This window comes from Phocoena sinus, chromosome 11 (assembly GCF_008692025.1).
Source record: "Phocoena sinus isolate mPhoSin1 chromosome 11, mPhoSin1.pri, whole genome shotgun sequence".
NCBI lineage: Eukaryota > Metazoa > Chordata > Mammalia > Artiodactyla > Phocoenidae > Phocoena > Phocoena sinus.
In genome coordinates, this window is record NC_045773.1 from 27263123 (window position 1) to 27290708 (window position 27586).

At 41.6% G+C, this 27586-nt stretch overlaps 1 protein-coding gene across 2 annotated transcripts in view; it reads left to right on the forward strand.

Moving 5' to 3' along the window:
• CADPS (calcium dependent secretion activator) overlaps nt 1-27586 on the forward strand; it is a 478794-nt gene that overhangs the window by 376512 nt on the left and 74696 nt on the right. For both annotated transcript variants that reach the window (XM_032650169.1, XM_032650170.1), the window contains 4 exons: nt 6289-6445; nt 7276-7417; nt 18947-19102; nt 23110-23257. In XM_032650169.1, coding sequence (XP_032506060.1) covers nt 6289-6445; nt 7276-7417; nt 18947-19102; nt 23110-23257 — 603 coding nt within the window. The remainder of the gene's footprint in view (nt 1-6288; nt 6446-7275; nt 7418-18946; nt 19103-23109; nt 23258-27586) is intronic.

The following is a 27586-nucleotide window of genomic DNA, read 5'->3' on the forward strand; positions in this document are numbered from 1 at the left end:
TATACGTTTCATCTTGAGTTTTCAGATGTTTCTAGCAACAAGCCAAAGAGGTGAGTATATCTTCAAGATAATTATCAAGCAGCATATGGTTATTGTCAGGAACACATGAAATACATTTTGGTCTTTTGTGGTTGTTTCTGTTGCTACCACTGTTGTTTCGATTTATTTTATTTGGTGTGTGGATCGAGAACCGTCTTTTTGAATTTATCTCCCTGACTTAGCCCACTCACCCTAGAGTCTTCATTAATTAAAAAATTAAACCCAGATGACCTGGGTTGCTAAACGCAGTGACAGAAACAGATTATTCTGTGTCGTTCAACTTGTCGATTCTCCAACATACATCTAAATAAATTCAGCTTACTTTTTTTTTTTTTTTTTTACAAACCACTGTCAAAATGATTATTTTGATAATAATTATAAACTGAGGGATTTCAAGGCTAACTAAATCCCAAACCTGTAAGGACTTAAACAACCCAACCCTTCCAAGAAAAGATTCCAAGATTTCATTATGATCAAACTGTTATATCACTGCTTGTTTCAAAACTGAGATTTAAAATCATCTCTCTTAAAATAGCCTTTTTGAAAACTGTACTCATGCTTACTCTTCCCCTCCAAGCAGCAAAGGGGGGAAAAAGGGGGCATCCATAAAAGTAACGTCAGAAGCACCTAAAATGATCATTCCCGTGACTAAATGAAAATCGACAGCATAGTTAAATAATATATAATACACCATAAAGCCAGTCATCCCAACTAATGCCTGATTTGCATATTTAAATTTCCTCCCTGTTTTTCCGTTCAATCTTGGCTGATCGTGGCAGGGGAAAGAGGTATGTGACCAAAACGAATGAGTCAGCCACCTGCTGTCATAGTCTGTGCATGCCCTTCCAGTACCATGTCTTCTAATGGGACTTTTCCCAGTGCCCCTGCTTCCTAACACCGACCCGAGGAATGTAATGGCAATTGCCAGTGGACTGCTTGTGCAATGGGTGACCCTCCACGGCAGGGTAAATGTGGGAGATTACCTTGTGCGTGCATGAAGCAATTGATACACTTAAAAACCACTGCAGTTCCATCTCGACACACACCTCCTACCTGCCTTGATCCTGTCCCCTTAGCCTGTCGTAGTACCTGTGTCCGTCTGTACTTACCTTTACTTCAGCAAATGAGCACCGAGCGTAGTCACCAGTAGTAGCTAGCCAGAGTGATACTAATCTTCCTCTACAGCTGTCTGTATGTGAACCATATATACAGTATTTATATAGAGAGAGAGTGCCAGAGAATCGTGATTTTCCCCAAAACCCTCTCAGGAATGGGGTGAAGACCCCTTGAGGCAGGTACAACTAACTCCTTCAGCACCCAGCGAACGCACAGCCGAGAGTGAGAAGAGGGGCTAAATCAACACACTCTAAACGTAAAAACTTAGGACCCACCTTCAGACATAAAATTAAGCTGGGCTAGAATTTTTTTCTGCTCTGTCCTGTGCGACGTGCTTTTCAGATTAGGGGCATCTGGGGTTCAAGTGATGGTAAGTATATTCTTTCCGGGTGTCCACAAAATCATCTCCAGACCATTCCTCCCCTGCTGTGGGTATTGAGGCTTTTCCCAAGATGTCAGACCAAATTTGCGAAGACATGGATTCAAAGAAGATGGTTTTCCTCACTTACAATTGTTCTTTAAGTGAATGATCAAAGAAGAACACGGACATATATTTTTGATTCAATCAAGTTATTTTCTGAGGCTGCTGCGGTCTGAGAAAGGAGGATATTTTCCCAAATTACTCACAAGGGGTACCAAAGAAAAGTTGATAATCCAAAGAAGACATTTTGTTTTTCACTTCTCCAGAAAGCCCTTTTTCACTATGTGCTAATCACCATCTTAAACTGCCCTCGTAACCATCATCACAAAAATATTTTAATCTTACGTATTCAACAGCCATTCATAAATAGGGTAGAAATCAATTCGATTCTTGTTTATTAACTTTAGAAGTTAGGAATGTCCTATATGGGAAAAGAATCTGAAAACGAATCGGAATATGTATATGTATAACTGAAAAAGAAGAAGTTAGGAATGAAAACTTCAGTATACTTTGGAATTCGGAGACCCAGTTTGCTTTTAGATCAATGTACAGGATTATGTCCTGAATTTGGCATTTCACCCAGTCACAAAACCTCATTACTTGATCAATCAAAAACTACCTGTCTGCAAAACACTGAGGCAGCTACCTCAGTGTTCTTTTGATGGACAAGGGAGCATCAGGCAGTCTCGACCTTCAGGCGATAGTATGCAGAGTGGCCAGGAATTCAGGCTCTGAGGTTGACTTTGAAGTCCAGCTTTGCTGCCTTCTTGCTTTGTGATCTCAACCTAGTTACTTAACCTCTCTTATGCTGTAAATTGGAGATAGGCATAAATGGACCTCAGATAGTCATTGGGATGGAAGGCCAGTAGTAGTGCATCTAGTATTATGCCTGACACGTAGTAAGCACTCCACAAAGCTTGGCTATTGTACTATTAGGAATACATCACTAAGGAAGCAAAATATATGCATATGTGATCATAAAAAGGACAAAACCTACGTGGAGTGTACCAAATGAATGACACAGACAGAATATGCTGGAAGGAGGTTGGGTTTGAACGATAGAGTGGGCCGGAAAGGCATCACCACCTGTTCTCAGTGCCCACGTACAGATTTCAGCCACCTCAGAAGCTTTTAAAAATTGCTGATGCCCATGTATCACCACAGCTCAATTAATTGGAATCTCATAGGGAGGGGCCGAGTACTGGTAATTTTTTAAACTGCCCAGTTGATTTCATGGTAAAGCCTGGTCAAGAGCCTCTGGGCTGTAAACAAGGAAGTAGAATTTGCCCTGGCACGCTGAGGATGAGGTTTTGCTGACAAAAGGATGAAAGACGAAATTTTTTTTCTACTGGCCAGTATTCACTGCCATCTTCTCTGGGTGCTCAATAAACTCTAGAAAGTCACTAAATCCTCAGCATGGATCTTGGGTGTGTGGTCATGCTGTTTGGTGACACCACCACACAAATAAAAGTGACAAGTAGAATTGCCTCCCCCCCAAAAAATCAATAAGCCTTAAAACTATTTTGAATTCCAATATAAAGTAATTAACTGTTTCAGGAGAAAAAAAAGTCCCCCCAGGTAAGACTATGTCATGTATACACACGTGCAGTACATGGTAGAAGTTGTCACTCGTATCTCTAAATTACAGCTTAATCCTGCTCTCAGAGCCTAAATTATGTGCACACACACACCTGCACACACGCAGGAATTATGCCTTCATGCACTGTTGCTTCACTTGCCCAGTCCCTCTCTCTATGTATACGTATGTATATGTATATATGTATTGTGGTACACAGAGGGGTACATATATACATGTAGTTTGTGTACAAAGTATAGAGTGTGTTCAGTGTGGCTGACTATACCCCTAAAGCATACATCTTTGCCTTTTCATAAGGAAAAGCACTGGGTAAGTATTTAGAAGCCAAAGTACAACTCCTTCTTGTCTTTGGAAAAGATTTCTGAAGATTTTAGACACCCACAGACATTGAGTTAGCTCATGTACAAAAATAGCATTCACCTGTATAAGCAAGTATAAGATAAATAAATGTAATTGTTGTTGTCGTTTTATTCTAAACCTTCGCCTTGCCCACCCTAGATACACAGACTCTGTTCGTTTGATTAAAATTATGATATGGCTTTTTGGTGATTACTGCCCTTGCCTGACTCTTTTTCTCGTTCTCAGAGAGTCAGGTTTGATTATGAGGTTCTGAAAGAAATACCTTGGGTGTAGAAAAATAAATTCTCTTCCTTCACTAGAATCCTGTGTTCCTCTACTAGACTTCCATGGTGATAATTCATATCACAGTAGTCATTGTTCCTTGTAGGGCTACCTATCTATGTGATTATGAATGTAACAACTGTAGATAATTTCTCAGTACATTATCAAATTCTAACAAGGGACTACATTTTCTGTAGATGGTAGACATAGGTGCTTCTTATGGCCTCTGGTTTGCAGCTTTTCAATAAAGCTGGTAAGAACCAGGTATGACGTTGGGCTGAGAAATGTTTAATTACAGGCATTTAGGATTTGTTTTTTGTTTTGTCTCATTTTTTGGTTGTTTTTTTTTTTTTTCTTGTCATCCTAGAGCAAAATTGTGTCTGGGAAGGCAATTCAGTCTCTCTAGTAACTATTTTCTTGGGCTCACCCTGAAGATGCAAAGTGAAATAAATAACTAAAGAATAAGTACCAGCCAATATTTGGTGTGCCTTTGTGAGTTTTACAAATATCCTGCATCAGGGATGGTGAGAGTCAGCCCTCCACATAGGGTTGGGGGGCAGGAGTGGGACTCCAGCAAGTTTCAGCATTTAGAAGATCCTTGCCTAGTAGGCAGATGGCTAGGAGAGCTCTGCGGGTGGGGTTAAGGGTTTCTTCCTCTGCTGGATTTAGCCACGTAGTCAGTGGAGCAAGCCCCAAAACCCAGGGCTCTCATCCCCAGGTGGTAAAACTACAATAAAACCTCATCGATTCAGACCCAACTACTCTTAATTTGTGACAATTCAATTGTAGATGTGGCTCTTTTAATTTCTCCTAAGGAAAATATTTGACATGGTCTCAACTTCCTCTAGAAATTCTAAAGGCTCGTCTTCCAAGTTTCATCCCAGGATCTATAAAATTAAAGCTTCCCTCTCTTTGAATTCAATTTATAGGTCAATTTATCTACAATTATTAGAAGTTTTGTTTTAAAAAAGTACTTCTACATTTATGATACATTTATATGTTAATCAGTACCTTTTACTTGGGTGCCCTGGTACAGACTGCATAGAGAAGGCAGCAAAAGGATAGTTCTCTTTTAGAAAGCCCAGTAATTTAGGTTTTTTTGCTGACAGACTAGCATCTCTCCTCTCCCATTACTCTGAATCAGTGAGGTTTTACTGTCAATTGAAATGGAAACAGCAGGTGTCTATTTCCAGCCAAGCCGACCTTGCAGAATGGTCCATGACTTGATTTTTTCCATTTAATTTGCAAACCAGCCACATGTTGATAAAGGAGAAGTAAGTAAAATGAAATCTCATGAAAGAAGAGAGGTGGATCCCTATCCTGCCTCCTTGTGGCTGTTAGAATATCCCCAAATAACTAATAGATCACAGAAGAGCTTGGCCATTGAACGAACTCTTTCATTTATGGAATTATTTCCATAATCATCTTCCATGTTTCCAAGTGCCTTCTCATCTTTTTTTTTGGTGGATGCTCGGGAAAGTGTTTCCCATGTAAATAAATACTTCACAGCACTGGGTGGGGAGGTGGGGCAATAGAAGGGGCTGGTAATTTGTTTTTGTTTTTCTGCACTCTTTGAAATCAGCAAAAGAAAAAAAGGGGGGGGGGGGCTTCATGACACTGCCACTCATTCTGCATGCCCCCTGCCAGAAATGATTAGTCAACATGCATGCATGCCTTTGAATTGCATTCACATCTGGCCCATCTGATGTGAATGTCACCTCTGAGACCCTGCACAATGATTTCCAAGGACCCACGTGCATGAAAACGAGTTACTTCACTGATATTTTTGGTTTTCAATGTACATATGTGTCCAGCCCTCAGAAAAGTAAGTTCTAATCTTACTGAGCGTCTCCTAGCTTAAAGCCTGATCTTTCCTACGGACAGGATGCAAAACCAGAGGCTCCCTGCTTAAAGAGATTTCGACTCAAAAGTTTTGCGACAATTGCAACAATGGTTTCCTTCGCCTTGGTATGAAATAGGAGTAACATTTCCAATGTGTAGGGAAACACGAGTTGCTGAGCTTGTATGAGACCACAGACAATTAAGCCCGAGATGCGTAGATATAAGTAAATGATGATTGCCTATTTTCAAGTTAGACCAGCAGAAAACCCATAAACACAGTGAAGAAACTCCCAAATTCTAATATTTTAGAGCAAGAACTAGCCAACAAGAGTGATAAAGAGCATGACTCAAAACGTACTGAGTTATTGTAAATTGAACAGAAGTTCCACACCTGTCATTTCTACAGCTACATCCTCTGACCGGTAGGTCAGAGTAAAGACTTTCTAAGGCAGGCTTGGAATCATGAAAAGCATTGCCTTGGGACACATAGAGGCCCAACTCTATCCAAAAAAGCTGTTCTCTTTACAATAAAATGACCAAACCCTGCTGGATGCACAGTGAATCTTGAACAGCCAGGCCTTGACTGCACATCTTACGTCGGAGACAGTAGCTCATCGCCTCTTTTCTGTTGTTTCTCTGCCACATTTCAAAGGCCTTTGCGTGGTGGTCAGACTTGATGGTGGAACACGCCGAGACGTTCCTGTCACTCTTTGCAGTGGACATGGATGCAGCACTAGAGGTGCAGCCCCCAGACACATGGGACAGTTTTCCACTGTTTCAGCTGCTGAATGATTTTCTCCGGACCGATTGTATGTATCATCTTTGTCTGACTTTCCTAAGTAGTGTGCAGTTAACAGATTGCTGAAACATCTTTATCCCAGGCAGACTACAGGTTGGACACAGCTCTTCATAGTTTTATGATTACTTAAAAAAAAAAAAAAAACTTAACAGCTGATGAAATTCCCTTTCTTCCAACAAGCGTCCTGTTGCAGGGAAGCCCCCTGTTGACTAGGCAGAAGAACCCAAGAGCAGTGAGAAAGTGGTACCTGTGCCTGTGGGTTTTATTTGCTCTTGAACAAGCTAAATTGACCTCTACACATTTTGAATTTTTATCGAAAGATGCTTCCTAGATGAAAAACAATTTCCTGCTAAGTAACACCCCAAGCATTTCCAAGTATCTTACAGCAACACATAGCCATAAAATAGACCTTCCTCCCCTGGGAGAGTGATGACAGAAGAGAGGGGTACAGAATGTTCTTTCTTCCTGGTAACGTAAGGGGAAGAAAGGGAGCAGGTGCAAAGAAAACCTAGAAAAAAAGAAAAGAAAAAAGTATCAATTGTTGCTTTTTTTGTTCTTTAAGGGAGCATTCCTTTTTTCCCTTTTTAGAAGAGTGACACAAATGGGTAAAAGGTTTTTGAATTCCATTTTCCTTCCACGCAGATTGAAGCATGACACCACTCATGTACTTTTTTCTTTTCTTCTTCTCCTCCTCTTCCTCTTTCTCCTTCTTCCTTCTGGCTTTTTTTTTTTTTTTTAGAAGCGGTATATTTAATGTAGAAGACAGTCCTCTCTATGTGTACGTTGCATGCTGATGGAGCAACTGTGGATTCTTACCGAGCTTTTGCTTATCTGTTCTAGATAACTTGTGCAATGGAAAATTTCACAAACACCTGCAAGACCTGTTTGCCCCACTTGTGGTTAGATATGTGGATTTGATGGAGTCTTCAATTGCACAATCCATTCACAGGGGCTTTGAGCGGGAGTCATGGGAACCAGTCAAGTAAGGAAACCTCTTTTGATACCATCGGAGTTTGGGTGCAAATGGCTGCAGAGTCATACAGAAATGGATTAATGGTGTCTTACGGTTTTCATTGTTCACATGGATACACAGCACACACCATACTCCCAGCTAGGGTGCTCATAGCCTCTTTGTCCAAGGAGGGGAGGGGGGAAGGGATTGGGAAATGTTTTGTGAAATGGAATCTTTGGTTTATTGCACAAGATAAATGAGCAATACGGGATATAAACCTGGCTGTGATATTCGTACTGTGTATCTTACTCCAGTGGTTTTATCCCTAGGTATTGATGTTTCCTAAAGTGTGTTCCATAGGAGTCTAGGCAAGGGGTCAGCAAACTTTTTCTGTAAAAGGCCAGATAGTAAATATTTAGACTCTTCAAGCCAAATGATCCCTGTCAAGTCTCAACTCTACCGTGTAGCACAAAAGCCGCAACAGACAATAGGTAAATGATCAAGCGTGGCTGTGTTCCCCTAAAACTTTATTTACAAAAACAGGAAGCTGGCCTGTGGGCCAGAGTTTATTTCCTGGTCTAGGCTTTTGAGACTCTCCTCAAGAAAAGGACTCTGTGGACAGATATATTTAGGAAGCTCTGTGTATCCGCTCATCTACCCCACGCCCTTGTCTCCTGGAGAGCCTCAAAGTACACCAGCATATTTCAAAACTCGAAGAATATAGTCATACAGAAGCTTGTTTAACTGTGCTCAATCCAGAGTTCCCTAAATGTATTTGACCACACTACTTTTTTTTTTTGATGGGATATCTATCCTGTAGGACCAATTACAGGAACTCCTGTAGGTCGTGAATTCGACAATTTCCATTATTGCTTGGCAAATAAACCCTATCTGAAATGTGTGGCAGGTTTGGTGCCACCTCCATTCCCCAGCGAGGAGGAGGACTGTCGCTCAAGGCTGCCACAGGGTCAGTCTCAGACTCCCCTTTCTGGAGAAGTGGAGAACTCCTAGGCGGAGAGAATTTTCTGCTATAGTTTGAAAATCTCCAATAAAGCCTGATAGTAGTTTTGCTCTGTTAGATTCCCTTTTTCCTGTAGGAAAAGCATTTTGTTCTTTCTGGTCCTTTACATATGTGAAGTGTGGCAACCAGCATGGAGCAAAGGGGGGCGTGCACGGCACACTGCCAGGCACTTCCAGAACAAATATTCAAAAGCCTTTTCTCAATTTGGAAGCCTTGACTTGTGCCCTGTCTTTAAGCAGTTTTCTGAATTGAGACCCTCCTTCTAATATCACACTGAATAAAATTCTGACTCACAAAGAAATCAAAGCAAAATAACTTCTTCAGTCCATCCCCCTTTCCACATCTGAGCCACAAGAGAAGTTTCTTGACTTGCCCTACTGAGCAGGTTAATAGGCAGTAGCTCTTCATTTGTAAGTACCAAGATATCTAAATTTTAGCTTGTAACTCTCAGGTTTATAACAGTCTCTTAATATGGCCCTGCTGACTTCCAGCTCATGAGAATAGAACCGGGACCCTTGATAAAGCATGAATGAGTGATTGTATTTTTTTTAAATGCTCACTCGAATCAAGACAGTTGTCCTGTGCAGAACCGCTGTGAAAAAGGAAAAGGTTAAAATGAGTAATATTCACATTTTGCAAGTAGCAATGGTCTTGAAGTAGCATTTACTCACTTGGGTTTAAATGTGGAGGCTACTACCCCCCAACACACGCAGGAGGAAATGGTGGGTATCCTTCCCTGTTTCTTAAGGAGCCCTGGAGGTAGGGGCCTTGTTCTCCAGTTTCTCGCCAGAAGGCAAGGGCTTAAACCTCCCTAACTGTCTTCTCATCTGTAAAACTAATTTTTAAAAACGTCTCTGCTCAGTGTCTGAGAATTGTCATGAAGCTCTGTGATAATGTCACTGAAGTCATTTTATAACCTGTTAAATTCCTTAGAAACCAAGCTAATGACTGCTATCCCTCCTGAACCATAACGTATACCTGATCAGTCAGAAGTAAAGGTAGACTTGAAATCGTTTTCACAATTGGAAGTCTTAGTCTGGGAATGTTTTCTCAGGGTTTTTTTATGGAGTGAAAAAAAAAGTAAAGTGTGAACTCTCGGATCAGTAATTTAAAGATCGGGAGATTAGCAAAGGATTGATCATTCGTGACTAACAACGTGAGAATATTTTATAGGGCTGTGTTTTGTTTCTTAAGTCGATTTTGGCTGTCCAAAACGGTGCTGTAGGCTCGTGAATATGACTGTGGTTTGTTTAATTCATACTAAATAGTACGTGCTTTTCAGAGCAGGTGGAGGTATTGGAAAATGACAACTAAAACATAAGCTAAATTAAAATTGTTTGAAATCACCTACATTTTATTAGCTGATTTCAAAACAGAATGTGGATGCCATGGGACAGATTTGCAGAATGGCCAGCACAAAATGAAGGGTATGAAAAAATTGGGAACACACTTATGTGATCGGAAGGAATAAATCTCTCTGCTTCTTACTATGCCAAGAGAAAGTATGAGCTTCTACCTGACCCCTAGATAGAGGGTTGATAAAGAAGCAGAGGTTCTTTTTTTTTTCCAAGTAAAGAATGATCTTTTGGGGATATTTTTTCACCAAGTTCACTCAAAAATAAGAAGCTGACTTAGATAAATAGATTGTTTGCTCAGTCTTCTCTAATTTTGACACATGATCCCACAGTGTACACACACACACGCACACGCACACACACACGCACACACACGTGCCCCCAACAGCCCTTCTCTCCAACAATTCTTATACTTGAATAGTTCTGTTCTTCTACTTTTCAAAAGTCATGATTATAGGTACCTGATTATAGGTAAAATGACTGAGAAATGCATTGCAAAGCTTACTTCAAGAAAAACTAGTACAGTTGACCCTTGAACAACACTGGTTTGAATGGCACAGGTCCACTTATATGTGGATGTTTTTTCAGTAGTAAATAATGACAGTCCTACACGGTCAGAGATTGGTTGAATCTACAGATACAGAACTGAAGATAAGGAGGAACCACAGATACAAGGGATAATATAAAGTTATATGTGAATTTTTAACTGTGCAGGGGTCAGTGCCCCTAAGCCCCGTGTTGTTCAAGAGTTAACAAAATATTTCAAATGTTAAAGAAAAACAGAACTCTGACAAGGAAATGCTACCAATATATCGAAGTAGCTAAAAGCAGATTTTAAATATTCTGTATTGTTCAGATTTTCTTATTTCAAAATATGGTCCTATGAAAGAAACTAGAGATATCATCATCATTTCGGTTTGATACAACTGAAGTTATTTGATAGAAAGGGTAAAATGTGAGTCCTTATTGCTTATTTCTCTAGGAGGGTGGCCTTCCATCTCTGAGGAGAGAAAAGGGAAGCTGCGTCTCTGTTTCCGTTAAGCCAGATCATGATGGTCATGATAGGCATTGGTGGAAAATGTCATCCCGTAGCTTGTAACCACAGCTGAAGATAGTCAGCCTCTCGAGGGCAAACCCAGGCTGGACCCCATGGCCTTCTCCGGGGGTCCATGAGGACACGTCATAGCGCCACCACCCACAGCTGGGCAGGTTGTTCAGAACCCTCCCAGCAGCCCTGAATATGAGCTTTTGGTCCTACCTAAGAGACGGACCACACTTCTACCAGCTCTTTAGAGTTGGTTTGTTGCTCATCTAGTCATCCTGACCTTCTATGTGGAAGAAAACTTAGAAAGCGTCTAATCCAAAGCTTGCCAAGTCTAGAAACCCCTCTGCACTACTCTTTTCTTGACAGCTTGTCTCTTAGTCTCTACTTAAACACTTCCAGGCACAAGGAATCCACGCTTCACTGTTGCCCATTTGAGGTCAGGATGATTCTGAATTACAGAACTAAAAACACTGCTTCTTGATATATGCACACTGAAAACCTTGGGTTTCTCATTTCTCAAAGTGCACTTTCTCTCTCTCTGCCTGAGACAGACATGTGAAAAGTATTTTCGAAACAACGTCTTTTCCCAGATTCTCAAAGCTGTCAATATCTTAATGATAATGTCAGACCAAGGAAACTTTAGCAATACAGTAGGTGGCCTGGTATGAAATAGACAAGTATTAGACAAGGAGTCAGAATTCTTAACTCTGCCAGTAATTTGCTGAGTGACCTTGGGCAAGTCAGATGACCTTCCTGAGCCTCAGTAGCCTCCTTTGTAAAACAGGAACTTTGAATACCCAAGACTTTCCAATACTAACATCCTAGGAAATGTGATTTTCTGTATTCACTTCATATATGCATTTAATCAGCACTGCCTCCCTAACACCTAGAGCAAGGCCTGGGACGGGTGTTCAGTAAATATTTATTGATTAGCTGACATTTATTAAGAAACCCATACAGGCTGAAAATTGTAAGAGTACCACAGGAAAACTATGGGGAGAAGGAAGCAAAAGATACAATCCCCTGATCGGGGATTTCAGTCTGGTTGGGTCTGTGCAACATGCACACAAGAAAAATGACTTCAAATATTTACCAGTGTACAAAGAACATAAGGAAGAGTTATGAGAGCATAAGTAGAAGGGAAGGAACCTCCACTGAGGAGTCATAAAGGACGTAGCTTGGAGAGTATTTCAGAAGGGGTAGGGATGTTGGGAGAGAACATGAGCAAAAGTAAAATTGGGGGCGGAAAGTAGGGTAGGCAGTAGAAACAGTGAATGTTTGGTTTGGGCCAGCACGGATTATAAAGGAGACAAGCTATAAGGTTGGAGAGACGGTTGGGAGGTTCTAAAATCCCGTGAAGTTTAGAACTTTGTCCACTAGGTCACGCATTCTGAACAGGAGACTTACAGCTCCCAAAGATGATGGAAATTGGTTCTTGGGGGGGGGGGGGGCAGCGGAGGAGGGTGTGCAACAAAAAAAACTTCCTCTTGTTGTGTATATGTATAAAGCACAGGTCTATATACAGTACATAAGCAGATATACAGTATACTGGTGGTATTAAAGTTTCATGGGGAAGGCAGTTGGGGGATCTGGTGGTGGTAGGAAATAAAAGCTTGAGAAACACCCCTCTAAACTCTAGAAAGATATCAAAGAGTGCCCCATGCCCCTAAGTAGGGATTAGACCTAAGAGTAAGCCAGGAAAGAGGTTTTAGTGTTCAGAGCACCAAGAGAAGACAAGATGTACCACATATATTCATGCAACAAAAGGCTCATAAAGTGGAAGGCATTCTGTGTCTTAAATCTAGCCCCATCCATAAATCCGAAGCAGAAGACTTTGAGAAAAGACCCAACCATATCCTCTCTGCACAGAGACCGAACCTTAGTAGAATTAATCCTGGAAGGAATGACTCTGACATCCGTAGAAATGATGAGACATGCACACATTTGTACCTTTCATCTATGTGAGAGAGAGAGCAGATGAGAATTTTTTAATCCAGTGCTCCAGGGATGGGTCCTTTGATATGAATGGGAGCTACCCTTTTTCAGCAGTCCCCAAAATGAATGAGTCTAATTTTTAACATGTATCCGTTGTTAGGATTGCAATTTACACTTCTTACGCTATCCAGAGGTATCCACTTATGATTTTCACAGATACGCATGCTGTTTTTAGGTAGTTGTTAAAGGACCCTCTAAAGTAATAATTTGTTATATCCATCAGCAGCTTCAGGAGTGCTACAGGAAAATTCCCCCTTTTTACATATAATGCTTGGAATTGTCTCTCTGGTTATTAATATGTTATTAATAGCCAAATGATTTATTAATAACATTAGTAATACACTATTATTTTGCTAAGAGCAGAAATATCAAGCATGTTTCTTCAGCCTTTTAAAAGCAGATCATGATACTGTGTCACGGGAAGGCAGTGTTTCTATAAGTGCAGTGCAGCCGTCCAGCCAAAATGTCATATTTCACAAATACAATATGTTTTGATTAATATAAGTACGTTTTTTAAGTTTTGATGTTTAAAACGAAGCTCATTCCTAATTTGGGTGCCCACCAACCGCTAATATGTTTAAAGTTGCTTTTGCATACATTTGTATGTTATTCATTCCTAGCTACTTTTAATTCACTCAGAATTGACGTTTTAACTTTCCAGGCTGCCATCTCGAAAGACCTCCTAATTCCTTGATCAATATTCAGTGTGTGTATCATTTAATGATCACATTTGCTTATATAGGCTTACACGTGTCTCAGTGGAAATCGCCAACGGTTTTGTTCCATAGCAGTGTTTAAGACTGAGAACCACCAGGGACTGGATTCAAAGGCAGATTCCCCAGTTAAACAGAGAAACAGGGAAGGAAAAGTTCCATTTTCCCTTCCACTTAATAGTCAGCTTTTAGCTAATCTTCTCTTGAGTGTTCCCACGAGAGCGCCCTTTCCTCCCAAGTAGGGAAGTGTAATTGGCTTTCCCCAACTGTGAAGTGTAAAGGATGAACCTGTGAGACACCTGTTTCCCTTAAGGAAGAGAACGCCAGGTTGGCGATTTTGCATTCTAGGTTTTTCCATCCACCAGCCGGGGCTATATTCCCATCATGAAAGGGTAGCTCATTTCTAGAGAGAGACAGGTGTCCAGACTATTTCTAGAGTCCAAATTTCGGGTGTATCAGGAGACTTGCCCCCCCTGAGCAAGCCCAGAGGCAGCTCCAGCCTTTGCAAGAGCTGTGTTAGTCAAATACAGCTTGCCCGGGGCAGAGCTGCTTTGGCAAAACTTGCTCTTCTGCAAGATCCAAAAAGAAAACCTCTACTTCTTTGCCAAAATGCTGTCAACTACACTTAAACAGGAAGGCTCCTCTCAGATGCAGAGTTAGGCTGGGCTCCACTGTGCCAGTGACTTTGGCTGGATGGAACACCCTTGAAATGCCACTACAGAATCACGAGGTGCTAGCTGGTTGAGCAGTATATGACACAGTCCCTCCAAAGAGATGTGGTTGATACTCTCTGAGGTTTTTGTTTTGCTTTATTTTCTCTCTTTACCCATAAAGCCATCCATCTCTCTTTCATCACATCAGTTGATCGATCTTTGTTCAAAAAACAAAACCTGATACGAGGTCACAATCTTTAACTGTTTATAATTTTTAACTTACATTTTAACTTTTTACAGAAAATACAAAACTTGATTAATATTCACAAGCTGAACACATCCATGTAACAATCCCACAGATCAAGAAACAGAACATCACCATCACCCCCCAGAAGCCCTTGCCACCCTTTCTCACAGTCTCTGTCTCACTTTCAAGGGTAATTACTTGTAACAGAAGGCCTCATTTTAAATCCACTTGTGGTCAGAGAATTCACTATATGAGCTGAAGTTGGGATTCTTTTCTTTTCCTTTTTTTGAGTGTAAACCTTTCTCCACTTTAATTGGACTTAGTTCGGGAGGGGATGTTTCCATTTTCTTTAAGTGTTCTATAAAATTATGCAAAGCTATTCATTCTTTTTGATACAATTCCTTCATCTTCGCCGTCAACTCTGATGCTCCATTGCACGTACACCTGTCTTCAGAAGTAGCGGTCGGAAAGAACTCCATTTCTGTCCATTGCCATTATGTATACGTTCAATTGGGTAAATTTCCTGCTACACCTCGTATCTACTCTCTGACTTAAGAAATGTGCCTCCATCAAAACTAATTTGTAAATAAAAGAAAAAATCAAAGTGTTCCACCCTTTCTATTAGTCCCAGCTACTTCACGGCAGCCCTAGCCACAGCAACGCCAAGAATTCCATGAACTTCAAGTTCTTTGTATGAGACAAGGTCTAGACCCTTGTGGCAGTGGATTTGGAAACTGAAGGCCCCTCACAAAGGCATTGAAATAACATGATCATTGTATACAGGTGTCCATGAGTGTCCACGCTTTTCAGTCGCTCTGTGGTTAATTTTTTTTCCCATTAACTTTTATCATTTCTCTCTGAACACTGAGCCACACCACAGCTCCCCATCCGTAAGCTGCTTTCTGAAACGTGTCGCTTAAGTTTTCGTTGTCGTCTTGCTGTGGACTTAGCCAATTTATTTACAACTGTTGTGTGCTTCTACCACATCTGCATTGTCACTGTGATGGTATTTTTTTCTTTCTGTCTGTTTCTTCCACAGGAGTTTAACCAGTAATCTACCCAATGTGAACCTACCCAATGTGAACCTTCCCAAAGTACCAAACCTACCAGTTAACATCCCTCTAGGCATCCCACAAATGCCTACTTTTTCGGCACCGTCATGGATGGCTGCTATATATGATTCTGAGTGTGTATTCAGTTCACATTAGATCTAATTTAAATTTAAGTGATCTTGGCATGGATATGTATTGTTTATTTCTATACATCCTATATAACGGAGATGGAGATGGATAATTAGACATATTTTGCTGATCATACAGAGACAATATTGTTTATTTCTGGCATGCAGCGTGTTTGTAAGACGTTTGCTATATATACAGCACTCACAAATCGTCTTACGCCCACTGAACGTTTGAGGACTATGTTTCACTTCCTGAATTCCTTTGCAAAAGGCTTCTTCCCATATATTTTTTAATTTCATTTTTAATGCAGGTGACATGACTTTAGGAGTCAGTCATCCAAAAATAGTCCAGGAAACCTCTTTGCTGGGCCAGCCGGTCATTTCTGGCTTGATCCAAATCAAAGAGGAAAGCACACCTACCTAGAAGCTGGTTTGGGCTTTTTTTTTTTTTTTTTTCTCCTTAATAAAAAATTCCTATAGACTGTTTAAACCATATTTCTGGTGTCAGCAAATGGCAGGATATAGTAACAGTATGTTCAGGGCTAAATGAAAATTTCTGAATGGATCAAGCCCTGGTAACATAAATGTTATGTAAAGGTACATTCCAAGGTCATAATACAGTTTGGAGCGTTGAGATCTAGGTAGCAAGGAGATGTCTACATTTGCGAATGCACTGCAGTTAAATTTGGCGGCAGCCGTATCATCTGTGGTCTCAGTGTAGGGCCACTCTCGACACTCATCCATACAAATGCCAGCGATGTATGGGGTTTGTTTTCCTTGGAGGTCAGGTCACCCCTTTAAAACCAGCAGTTTGGAGGGTGGAGGTTGAGAAGCCATTTCTTCTAGCTTAGGAAATGAATCCTCTCTCCTTCTTTCCTTCTCAAGTAGAAGATCCAGCACCCCGAAATCCTACCTCAGGGAAATTAAATTAGAACCACACGCATGATTTAATACGTGAAAGAAGGTTTAGCAATTCTATACCCTCCTTTGATCCTTTTCTTAGACCACAGCTAATTATAGGCCAGATAAGCTTTTTCTTGAAAGAATAAATTGGCACATTTTCAAAGGGAAGTGTTATTATCAAAGGAATAAAAAATGATCTGAAACTGGCAGTGATGTTTTGAAATCTCAAAATCACATTTGTCAAGATGGCCCTCCACGTTTTTATTTCTGCAGTAACCCAGGTAGAGAACAGAACTTGAAAATGACTGCTCTACTGGGCTTCTCCACAGCTACCTAATATTTTTCAAAACCCATATTTGCTCACAAGTTCACAGTGAAACCGTCTGGTCAGTCTGATTTTCTTTTAAAGACAAATAAAAACCTCCAAAATTTGTATCTGGAAAAAAAAAAACCTTCAAAAACAAGCCCATAAATCATATTCATGCTAAGATGACTATATGAAAAGTTAGATTAGGTAGTATCTGTTAAAAATTAACAAATAAATATCCAAAAGCTTCTCTTACCTCCTTCTGTGCATGCTCTGTGACATTGTTTTTGAAAAGATATGAATCAAGACATTGTAATAAAGCAGACAATGGTCTCCATTCAATTAATTAAGACATGAGTGAGAACACATTTTGGTAACTGCTCAACAATCAAAATAATCTTGGTGCTATTGCCTTAACATTAACAGTTTATCTTAAAAATAAAAAGAAAATATTCTTTTCCTCATGTCAAAACTTAATAATAAGCTCTTCAAAGAAAAAGAAAAAAAAAACCCTAGAAGAATTTTTTGTAACTCTGAAACCAGATGGGTGTCAAAATGTTGTTGTAATAAATACCAATTATTGCATTCATATGTACTTAATGATTTAAAACATACAACCATGCAGTTCCAAAACGGGGTTTCGACTAGGCAAAGTTGGGGTTTCTTTTCCCAGGCATAGGATGGGATGGGGGGAAGGCTGAACTTTTACGGAGAAACAGTGCATTCCCCCACTTTTGAACAGTGCCTACCACCGTATCTGAAAAGAAGGCGTAGATTCTCAATCACCCACCAGGAAATGCCTGATTCTATATCTTTTCAGTTTTCTCCTCTGCCACCTTTCATTTTAAGGACGTGTTTCCATGTTACCTGCTCCTTCGTGTCAGATACATCTACGTACTGACCTCAGACTGGTCTGTCCTTGAAAGCGTTACCCTGTTGGTCCAGGCCGTGGGCTCCCTCCCGGCATGTTGGGAGTCTTCTCCTACCCCCATCCCCCTGCAGTAGCTGTGTATGCCTTTATGCACTAGCTATATTTCTCTCTCTGAAGCATTAATTCAATGCAGCTGGCATCTGTCACAATAGAAACACCCACTCTCATCTGTTTCTATAGACGATGTCAGAACAAGTGGTAATGCATGGTATGTTGGACGTTTTATAAATTGCCGTGTTAGCATTAGTGGTATGCGAGGAAGGGGGTGGGAGGTGGCCACCCCACAGAGCTGCCGATGGGATTCTTACAAAAGAGAAAGCCAGCCAGGGAAGGGCAAGAGGGTGAGAGGTGGAGCATTTCCTGTACGTGGGCTTTCCGTCGATGCCCCAGGTAAAAGTTTCTTAGACATCATTGTACAGAAAGGAATCAAGACCAATTTCTCCATCTGTACAGAGGACTGGGTAAGATGGTGCAACGGTACAAGAGCTCAGGTTTTGAGCCCTAAAGCTTTGCAAATATCCCTTGTCCACTCACCTCCCCCCACAACCCACCTTGTCCTGGGGCTGCCTATGCAACGGGCTGGTCTGTGCAAATTGGACTGATAACCAAACTGAACGAGAATCTTGGATTCAAGGTATCCAGGTGGACTCGGCTTGACGTGAGTCACCCCAGTTTCCTTCCAGCCCTTCAAGAGAGAAAGCGGGTCCTCGCTCACCACTTTGTTAGCACTGTCCTTTTACAAACCAAAGTCTTGTGCAGTATCCAAGAGGTCTCCGCTCCGGAGGGCAGCCGGGGAAATGCATGAAACCCTGAATTCTAATAACTGCATGTTGCCATGTAGTTATTATCCGTTGAGACCTACTTCTCCCTCTGGTTCGTGGCCTTCATCTGAATCATCACATGTGTTAATGTGGTTATTAAAAGAAGGCTGATTTTTACCATACCTTGTTCTAGTTATGGGGCAGCACCTTCCTCAGACTTCTCACTGGTCTGGAATAATTGGCCGAACAAAGCCCACGAAGTCACGTATGGTAAAACTCAAAATCTGCCGGTGGAGATCGCCCCCACCTCCACCGCCAACATGCGTCGTTTTGTATGTTGAAGCCACTGTTTGCCTTAAGCCTTCTAGCCCCCAACTGTTCTTGTGTCGGCTTTTGCAGAACCCTAGGCCAGTGGGTGACCCTTGTTTTCAAATTTTTATCCTGCCAGTAACGGATCAGGCACTTCCGAAGATCTGTTCTGGAAACTTGATGCCCTTCAGACCTTCATTCGGGACTTGCACTGGCCTGAAGAAGAGTTTGGAAAGCACCTGGAACAACGGCTAAAGCTGATGGCAAGTGACATGATTGAATCTTGTGTCAGAAGGTGAGCATAGGTGGCCGGACAGGTTTCCGCACCCCTTCCCCGCTGGGCACTGACTCGGGGAAAGGTGAGGGCTCCCACTCTTACAATTGGCCGTAATTTGGAGTGTTTTGGAGAAGGTGATTGTTTGTCAAAGTCAGCTGGAGTGGTGACCACCTCACTGTAGCTTCTATTCACCTTCCCCACGTCTGTCCCAGACCCAGCAAAAGATGGCACAGAATATGGCTGCCAGTTTTTTCATTTAGCTCCATGAGGAAAGTGTCCTTCTTGTCTCTGTAGCCCCAATACCCGTAAGTGTCTGGCATAAAATATTTAGTTAGTATATATTTGTTAAATATCTGAGCGTATGCATGGGTGGATAGCTGGCTGGAAGAAAGAGAAGCACCTACGGTTCTAGAGCCAGCGTGTTCAGTACAGGTAGCAGGCATCTCTTGACTTTCCAGCAATGTGGGCAGGACCTCCACGACATCATTCACTCTGGGTATATGAACTGAGCATGTACCATTTGCCAACCATGAGTTGTCTTGCCTAAAATCTAACTAGCTAGCAACAAAGGGGCATGGCACATTAAATGTGCATTTTGATTTCCTACACATGGCCTGGGTTGTCACCATGGCATATAGGATTGAGGTGGGAATGCTGCATCTGACCTTTCTAAGTAGACTTCCCTGAGAAAGAAGAAGAAAATGAGGACAGTACACATCCACTCAACAAAAATTGTTGGGGCTTCTCCTGTATGCCAGGCGCAGTGCTAAGTTCTTGGCACACCAGAAAGGATGGGAGATCGCATCCCTTCCCTCATGGAGTATCTATTTCTGAATATCAGAGGCAGAAATGAAATACGTCTGATTTGACATCATTATCATCACCCTGTCTATCCCCAGACACACATCCAAGTTCCCTTTCCAGTTCGTAACGGTTCCATTATTTTTCCTCATATTCAAAAACACCCGAAATCCCCCAAGCAGCACAGACGACTCTGGATCTCCAGATGTTGTAGAGTTTAGTTGATGGATCAGTTGTGTGTGATGGGGGCTGGGTTTGGCTGAGAGTGAACTGAGTTCATTATTTTGTATCTTGGAAGAAGAAAAGAGAAGTAATAGCATCAAAACTGGAAACCAAAAGGGCAAGAGACCTGCACAGCCCAGGTAGGGGAGCATCTCGGCAGGAATTGGTAAAGGAGCCACATGCTGTGGGGAATCTGGGCAGGTGTCCGATGGCACCTCTGGAAGCTTAAAATCCTGGTGATTCAGATGTTGTGTTTTGCTCTTTTCTTCCCAGTTTTAGAAGCAAAGGCAGGCCTATTTCTCAAACCAAAGGTCAAAATCTTTCCTTAGGGTTTTGAATTCCACCATTTCCTACCTGGTCTATATCAGTTTTAGGAAAAGTAAGCCTTTCCCTATTGCCAAACCATCCCACCAAAAACTTCTTGCAGGGCAGTTTCCCTGTGGTGAAAAGTTCTCCCTTCATCTGTACTAGCGGCTACAACGCAGTAGAAAGAACCCTTACTAGCTTCTGATCTGGGTACGCAGTCGTACAGAAAGACATGTATGCCCTTCTCTGAAAAGCCAGGCTTCTGAGTAGGGAGGAAGAAATAAGGAGATGCTGGGAGGACAAGGGAAGACATAGGGATGTGCAAGGTCGATAGTGACTCTGTTTTCTCCCTTACCACATGCCTTGGTGTGCAGGGGCTTAGCTCCCTGACCAGGGATCGAACCCACCGTGCCCTCGGCAGTGAAAGCTCGGAGTCCTAACCACTGGACCACCAGGGAATTCCCCTGACCACGTGTCTTTATGGATCAGCCACCTCCAAGAGTGTGAGCTACTGAAAGGCAGGGAGTGTATCTTGTTCATTTTGAACTCCTCTCCCTCCCCGGGCCCCCGCCTCATGCCTGGCACATAGTGGCTGTTAAGTAACCTTTTGTGAACAGAAGTTGACCAGCTGCACATGTACACCTGGCACTGGACACATAAATACCCCCATGTCCCTTTCAGCTGAGGCCCCAGATAAAAGCAGATCAGGCCAAACATAGGGGCAAATGTCATCCCCAAACCTCCAGATTCAGAAGGTAAAATGTGAAGAAGTCCTTGGATGTTGTAAGACATAGAATCTACATTAGTAGAGCCTGGAACATTTGCTTTCCTCTTTGGGACAGAATAAAAGGGCCTTGTTCTAGAAGGGCAAGGGTGTTATTGCATAGATGTAAATATGCAATGCCCAAAAGTCAACCAGGCACTCATTTCCAAGTTTCTCAGCAATTGAAATCATTCATTTGATGGACCTGATGGTGCCGCTGGTCTAGTCTGTGTCAGGTCCTGTGCTCCACACAAAATAAGGCACCCTAACTGCCCTCAGAGAGTCAGTGGATTAAGTGACCTCTCCATTCTTGGCTTTTCCTTCCCATGGAGCCTATCTGTCATATTAATTTTGCATTCAGCTTCCTCTTTTCACAGCCGCACACTCCAAGGGCTATGAACAGCTCTCCTGTGAAAACAGAAGACGATTGCTTCATTGTAAGGGAGTGATTTAGCATTTCCATTTCTCAAATTGGGCCGGAACTGGCACACAAACCTCAGAAGATCAGCACAGGGACCTGTCCAAGTCAGGCCCCATCAGGCCCCCTTTTCACAAAACCAGAAAGTGATGTATTTTCAACGTAGCTTAAAATGATCATCTTGATTAGAAAGCTTCTTCAGTGCACCGAGTCTTTGGAAGCCAAGATCATTTATCTTTAACATGATCATATAATATATAGGAGTGTTTTAAGAGGTTTTTTTTTTTTTTTAAGTTTTTTTTTTTTTTTAAGAACTGGGCTTCCAACCTTAGAAATTATACTTGGCTTCCCTGCCTGCACCCAGGGTGTGTTAGCAAGCTGGCATCCTTTCCTGAGCTAACTAGCTGTGTGGTCCTCCCTATGCACTGTTAGAAAACTGCTACAAATACCTCTTAAAGCAGTGCTTTCCTGGTGGCTGCATGATCTCCAGAACCTGACTGTGAACAATGCTGAAAAGATGCCCTGGTCGAAAGGAGCTTTAATAAAACCACTTACTAACCAGGTACTTTTCTTTAAAGACATGTCATGACGTGACCCACTTCTTTGAAACCTTTTAAAATCTAACTGGTCCCCTTTACAATGCTGATATCAAGGATTAAATCTTACCCCTGTATTACCAGCTGTCCATGTCGGACTAGGGTTTTCCTGTGTGCAGTTAGCACCTTGATGGGATCATAATTTGGCCTGTGTCAAAATTATGTCACCTTACGTTTCCACTGTTGTACGATTCTTGAAATGGTAAGTATATTATGATATTTTCACTTATAAAAATAACATGTTCTTATTACAAAATAATACACTGACGTTGCAAAAACACACAAACAAACATAGTGGAAGCCCCCTGGGACCACTCCTCCTAATTTCACTCTCCTCCCCGAAGGGAGCCATCTTATTTTTGTAGTCTTTAAAGCAATATAATAAGCTTGTTGGATTTTTTTTTTTTTTAACGTCACTCTTTCAAAACCAGAAAGGAAAAAAAAAAACAAACAAACAAAACAATAAGTGTAATTTAAGATATTTCCCCCCATGAAGTTTTTGAAGTTTAGAAGCTTTTTTGGGGAGGGGTTTTGCTGTTTTTTTAATGAAGTGATTCAAGGTAGTCGGTTGCCAATATGAGAGAACTTATATATGCTATAATGCTATAATTGGGTTTTTGTTCATTCATTCATTCTCGTGCAATTAGGGTTCTCCATAGCATGTCAACTATAGACAGAAATACGCCAAGCTACAGGTGTTCCATGAACTGCAGAGAAAGGAAGGGTTTACATGGCTGTCTCTGTGAATAGGCCTTCCTTAGCTGGGAAAGTCATTTTCAAAAGAACACATGTGAAGTCATTGTCGATTGAAACTGGTTACAGCCTTCAATTTTCTTTTTCACTGACCTCTCGGAAAATGTCTCCTCCACCTGCTGCCATCTGGATGCTGAATTGGTCTTTTCCTACTTTGTTTTAATAGAACCAGGATTGCATTTGAAGTTAAGCTGCAAAAAACCAGTCGATCAACAGATTTTCGAGTCCCACAGTCAATATGCACCATGTTTAATGTTATGGTTGATGCCAAAGCTCAATCAACAAAACTTTGCAGCATGGAAATGGGCCAAGAGGTAAAAAAAAAAAAAAAAAAGATTACGGATTTTCCACCCCTCCATTGATCATGTAGAAGAAAACTTCACAAATTCCTTCCATCTACACTAGTCTGCTAGTTTCAGAAATATACTCTAACATTTGTGGGTTAAGCCACAGATGAATGTTTGGTATCTGTTTGTTAAGTAAATTTCTAAGGCATGTGCTGACGACTATGCCAGTCACTTGGAAGTGATTCTTGGCTGGGGTTGGGGTGACCGTAAAGTTCCCTTAAGTCAGATGAAGTTTGATGACCTTACTTATTAGGCTGGCATCTCCAACAGATCTGTTGGCCAGAATGCAAGTCATTTTCACACTGGAAGTGCATTTTATCACTTTGAACATCTGGACAGCAGGAGAGAGCTCTTCCTAGTATCATGCAGCTTCCAGGATGTATAATGTTAGATCACCCTGCTACTCAGTCCCCAGCCAGCAGGCTTTGAATTTCCAAGAAATCACAGGCTTTCCATTTTCCTTAGATTGAGTTGATTGTGAATCTTCCCTGACCAAAAGTTTAGTCCTTTGCTAAGTTTCCAATTCCAAAGTGGTATTTAAAATGTAAAGGAGAAAGAAACAGCAACTTGGGCTTGATTAAAGACTATCATGATCATTTTTCTCCGATGGCCTTAAGCCAGCTAGATATTCATATACCAATTTAGAATTAATTCAGAAACATTTCTGGCAACTCTCATGTTGTTGCCAATTGGCATAAATTGCTCCTAAATCAGATCTTACGATACCAGCCTTATATGCTCAGAATTTTTACTAAATTATATTTGCTCCTTATTCGTTATTTATTTTCTCTCTCGGCACCTTCCATTTTTAAATGTGGGTTGGTGGTATTCTCTTCCTGGCAAGGTCATCTCTAACCTTCTTTCCCCTCCAAATCAGCTTCCTCAACCATCCCTGTTAGCTGCTGCCCCTGACGGATTTTCTCTTTGGGTACCTTGCCCCAGGGGCTGTGTTCTAAGCCCGGGGGTCAAATGCAAGGTGCCAGTGGTTCTCTTTCCTGGCTCCATTTGCTGCATGAGACTGATCTAGAGCAGTAGTTCTCAAATTTCAGGGTCTATCAGACTTATCCAGAGAGCTTCTTAAAACCCAGATTGTTGGGTCCCACCCCGCGAGTTTCTGATAGGTCTGGGGTGTGGTCCAAGGATTTGCATTTCTGACAAATTCCCCAGTGATGCTGGTGCTCCTGGCTGGTCTGGAGACCACATTTTGAGAACCTCTGGCCTGGAGCCCCAGTATCCAAAAAGAGTTAAGGAGAAGAGCTGAGTTACAAAGGACAGCCTCCTGAGGAAGGCTTGGGTTGGGTGTCTAGACCCTGGGTCTCTTGCCCTGGCTGTGCTGCAGACTGGACCTGATCAAGTCACTCGGCCTCTTCAAACCTCAGTTTCCTCATCTGTAAAATGATGGCACTGTTCTAGTTTCACTCAGGCTGTTTTTAGCTGTAGACTCAATTCTTCAAACCTTACCAAGAAGGCCAGCATATGAAATGAATAAAATTAGAGCTGCTCTGAAATGGGGGGCAGGAATTCAAGGAAGAGGGGGCCCAGAGCCCAAGCTACCATATTCCTCTTCACACTGCCCCCCAGGAACCCCCCCCCCACTTCTCTGGGGGACTCGGAACAATCTCGTAGGCTTCACAGAGCCCACTGTAAAAACCCTGTTTTTAGTGATCTCTAAAGTTCATTAAAATTCCTTTGAATTCAAACTTTTCGGGGTCCCATCCTTTAAAATTTTTTCCCTTTGAGCTTCCTTTTTAAAAACTGAGATAGAATTCACATACCATAAAATTCACCCTTTTAAAACGGGTGATTCCGTCATTTTTAGTATATTCACAGAGTTGTGTAACCGTCACCACAGTCGGTTGTAGGACATTTTCATCACCCTGAAAAGAAACTCAGACCCATTAATAATAATTCCCCAACCCTCCCTCCCTAGCCCTAGGTAACCACCACTCTTCTAGCTGTCTCTGAGGATTTGCCTATGCTAAGCATTTCATATCAATGGAATCTCATGTGTAGCCTTTGGTGTCTGGTTTCCTTCACATGGCATAATGTTTTCAAGATTCATCCACGTTGTTGCGTGTATTAGCACTTCCTTTTTATAGCTAACTGGTATTCTGTTACATGGATATACTACATTTTGTTTATCACGTCATCAGTTGATGGACATGTGAGTTTCTTCTACTTTTTAGCTGCCTTGAACATTCCTGTACAAGTGTTCATGTGGACCTAAGAGTGCAATTGGATATATACCCGAGAGTGAAATTATCGGGTCATATGGTAACTCTGTGTTCAACTTTTGAGGAACAGCCAAACTTTTTTGCGAAGTGGCTGCACCATTCTACGTTCCCATCAGCAATGTGGGAGAAATCCTATTTCTCCACAGCTTAGCCAAAGCTTCTTATTATCTGTCTTTTTTGGTATCACCATCCTAGTGTGTGTAAAATGGTATCTCATTATGGTTTTGATTTGCAGTGATATTGGCCATCTTTTCATGGGTTTATTGACCACTTGTATGTCTTTGAACAAATGTCTGTTCATTCAAATCTTTTGCTCATTTTTAAAATTGGATTGTTCTTTGTTGTTTAGTTATAAGGGTTCTTTATATATTTTGGATACTAGACCATTATCATATGTATGATTTGCACCTATCTTCTTGCCTTCTGTGGGTTGGTTTTTGTTTTTCACCTTCTTGGTAGTATTCTTTAAAGCATAAAAGTTTTTTGTTTTTTTTTTGTTTGTTTGTGGTTTTTTTTGCGGTACACGGGCCTCTCACTGTTGTGGCCTCTCCCGCTCTCCCGTTGCGGAGCACAGGCTCCGGACGCGCAGGCTCAGTGGCCATGGCTCACGGGCCCAGCCGCTCCGTGGCATGTGGGATCTTCCTGGACTGGGGCACGAACCCGTGTCCCCTGCATCGGCAGGTGGACTCTCAACCACTGCACCACCAGGGAAGCCCATAAAAGTTTTTTTAAGTTTTATGGAGTCCAATTTATCTGTTTCTCCTCACAGTTGCTTGAGATGTCCATTTTCACCGAGTTTCACAAGGATGACACCATCCAGGGTAGGGAAGCGTTGTTACACAGGGATTGGCCTCCTTTCCCCCTTGGCGACTTTTACAGTCCCTCTTCAGATTGACTCAATGGTGGCCGCAATTATAGAACTCCTACATGCCTGGACAGATGGCTAAACAGTCTCTTCAAACAAGCTTAGGCACTCTGATCTTTTCTTTTTGAACTGGAGTTTGGGGAGAGTAATAGGAGTTGGGTGAAGGAGTGGAGAGGGGGGGTTGTCAGAAACCCTACTGAAAATCTGAGGAAGTGTATGAGGCCATTTCCCAGAAAAAAAAAAAAAAAAAAAAAAATATATATATATATATATATATATATATATAATATATATACTTTCATACAGTTTCACTATACAATCTCTTATCAGGCCAAACTATAGACCGTGGTTAGAGATATATACTAAGAAATAACAAGTTGATTTTGTCACAGTGGACCCTGTCTCTCATCTTTACCACTGATTACTTCTGTGCTAGAGTAGAATGCCCTTGGCTTAATCTTGAAGTCTTGGTTTTCTAGACTAACTTGTCCAGTGGCTTAATAACTACATCACATGGACTCTACCCCTTAGCTACCAAACTATGTGACCTCGAGCAAGTCACTTACTCTCATAACCTTGCTGTCGTTTGTCAAATGAGAGATAATAGCATGTAACACACACCCTTTGAGAGGCATGCAGCTTGTCAAAATTGGGGATAAAGCTTCCTAATTTCTGGATGTAAGATTAGAAAGTTGTCTTGGTTATTCCCAAATAGTAACATTTTTGAGGCTAAACTACTTCTTTCTGGACATTGTTCTATTTGATATAATAGAAAAGACTTCACGTATTTACCCCTAAATGATTCAAGGTGTTTTGTTGGGTTTTTTTGTTTTTTTTAATGAAAACAATAACTGAGACTCATAAATGTTTCCAAGTTTCCCAGAACTAGTGCACAGACGTCCAGGCTAAATGATCTTTGTTAAGGGCCCGTCCAATACTGTATTCTAGTCTATGATTCTTAGCCGAAGCCTGTCAGTTTCCCAAGCCATGCTAGAGAGACCTGCTATGCCATTTCTCCTTAATGTAACTGAATCAGAGACACCTAAGTGACCAGCTTGCAAGAAATGAGGCCTTTTCTGACCTTAGAATGCCAAGTGACTGAACAGTGAGAATGAAGCCAGACATCATTGTCTGTAAATATATACTTCCTTGAAGGACCTTGCTCTGTGGCTGTGACCTTGACTAGAACTTTATCGG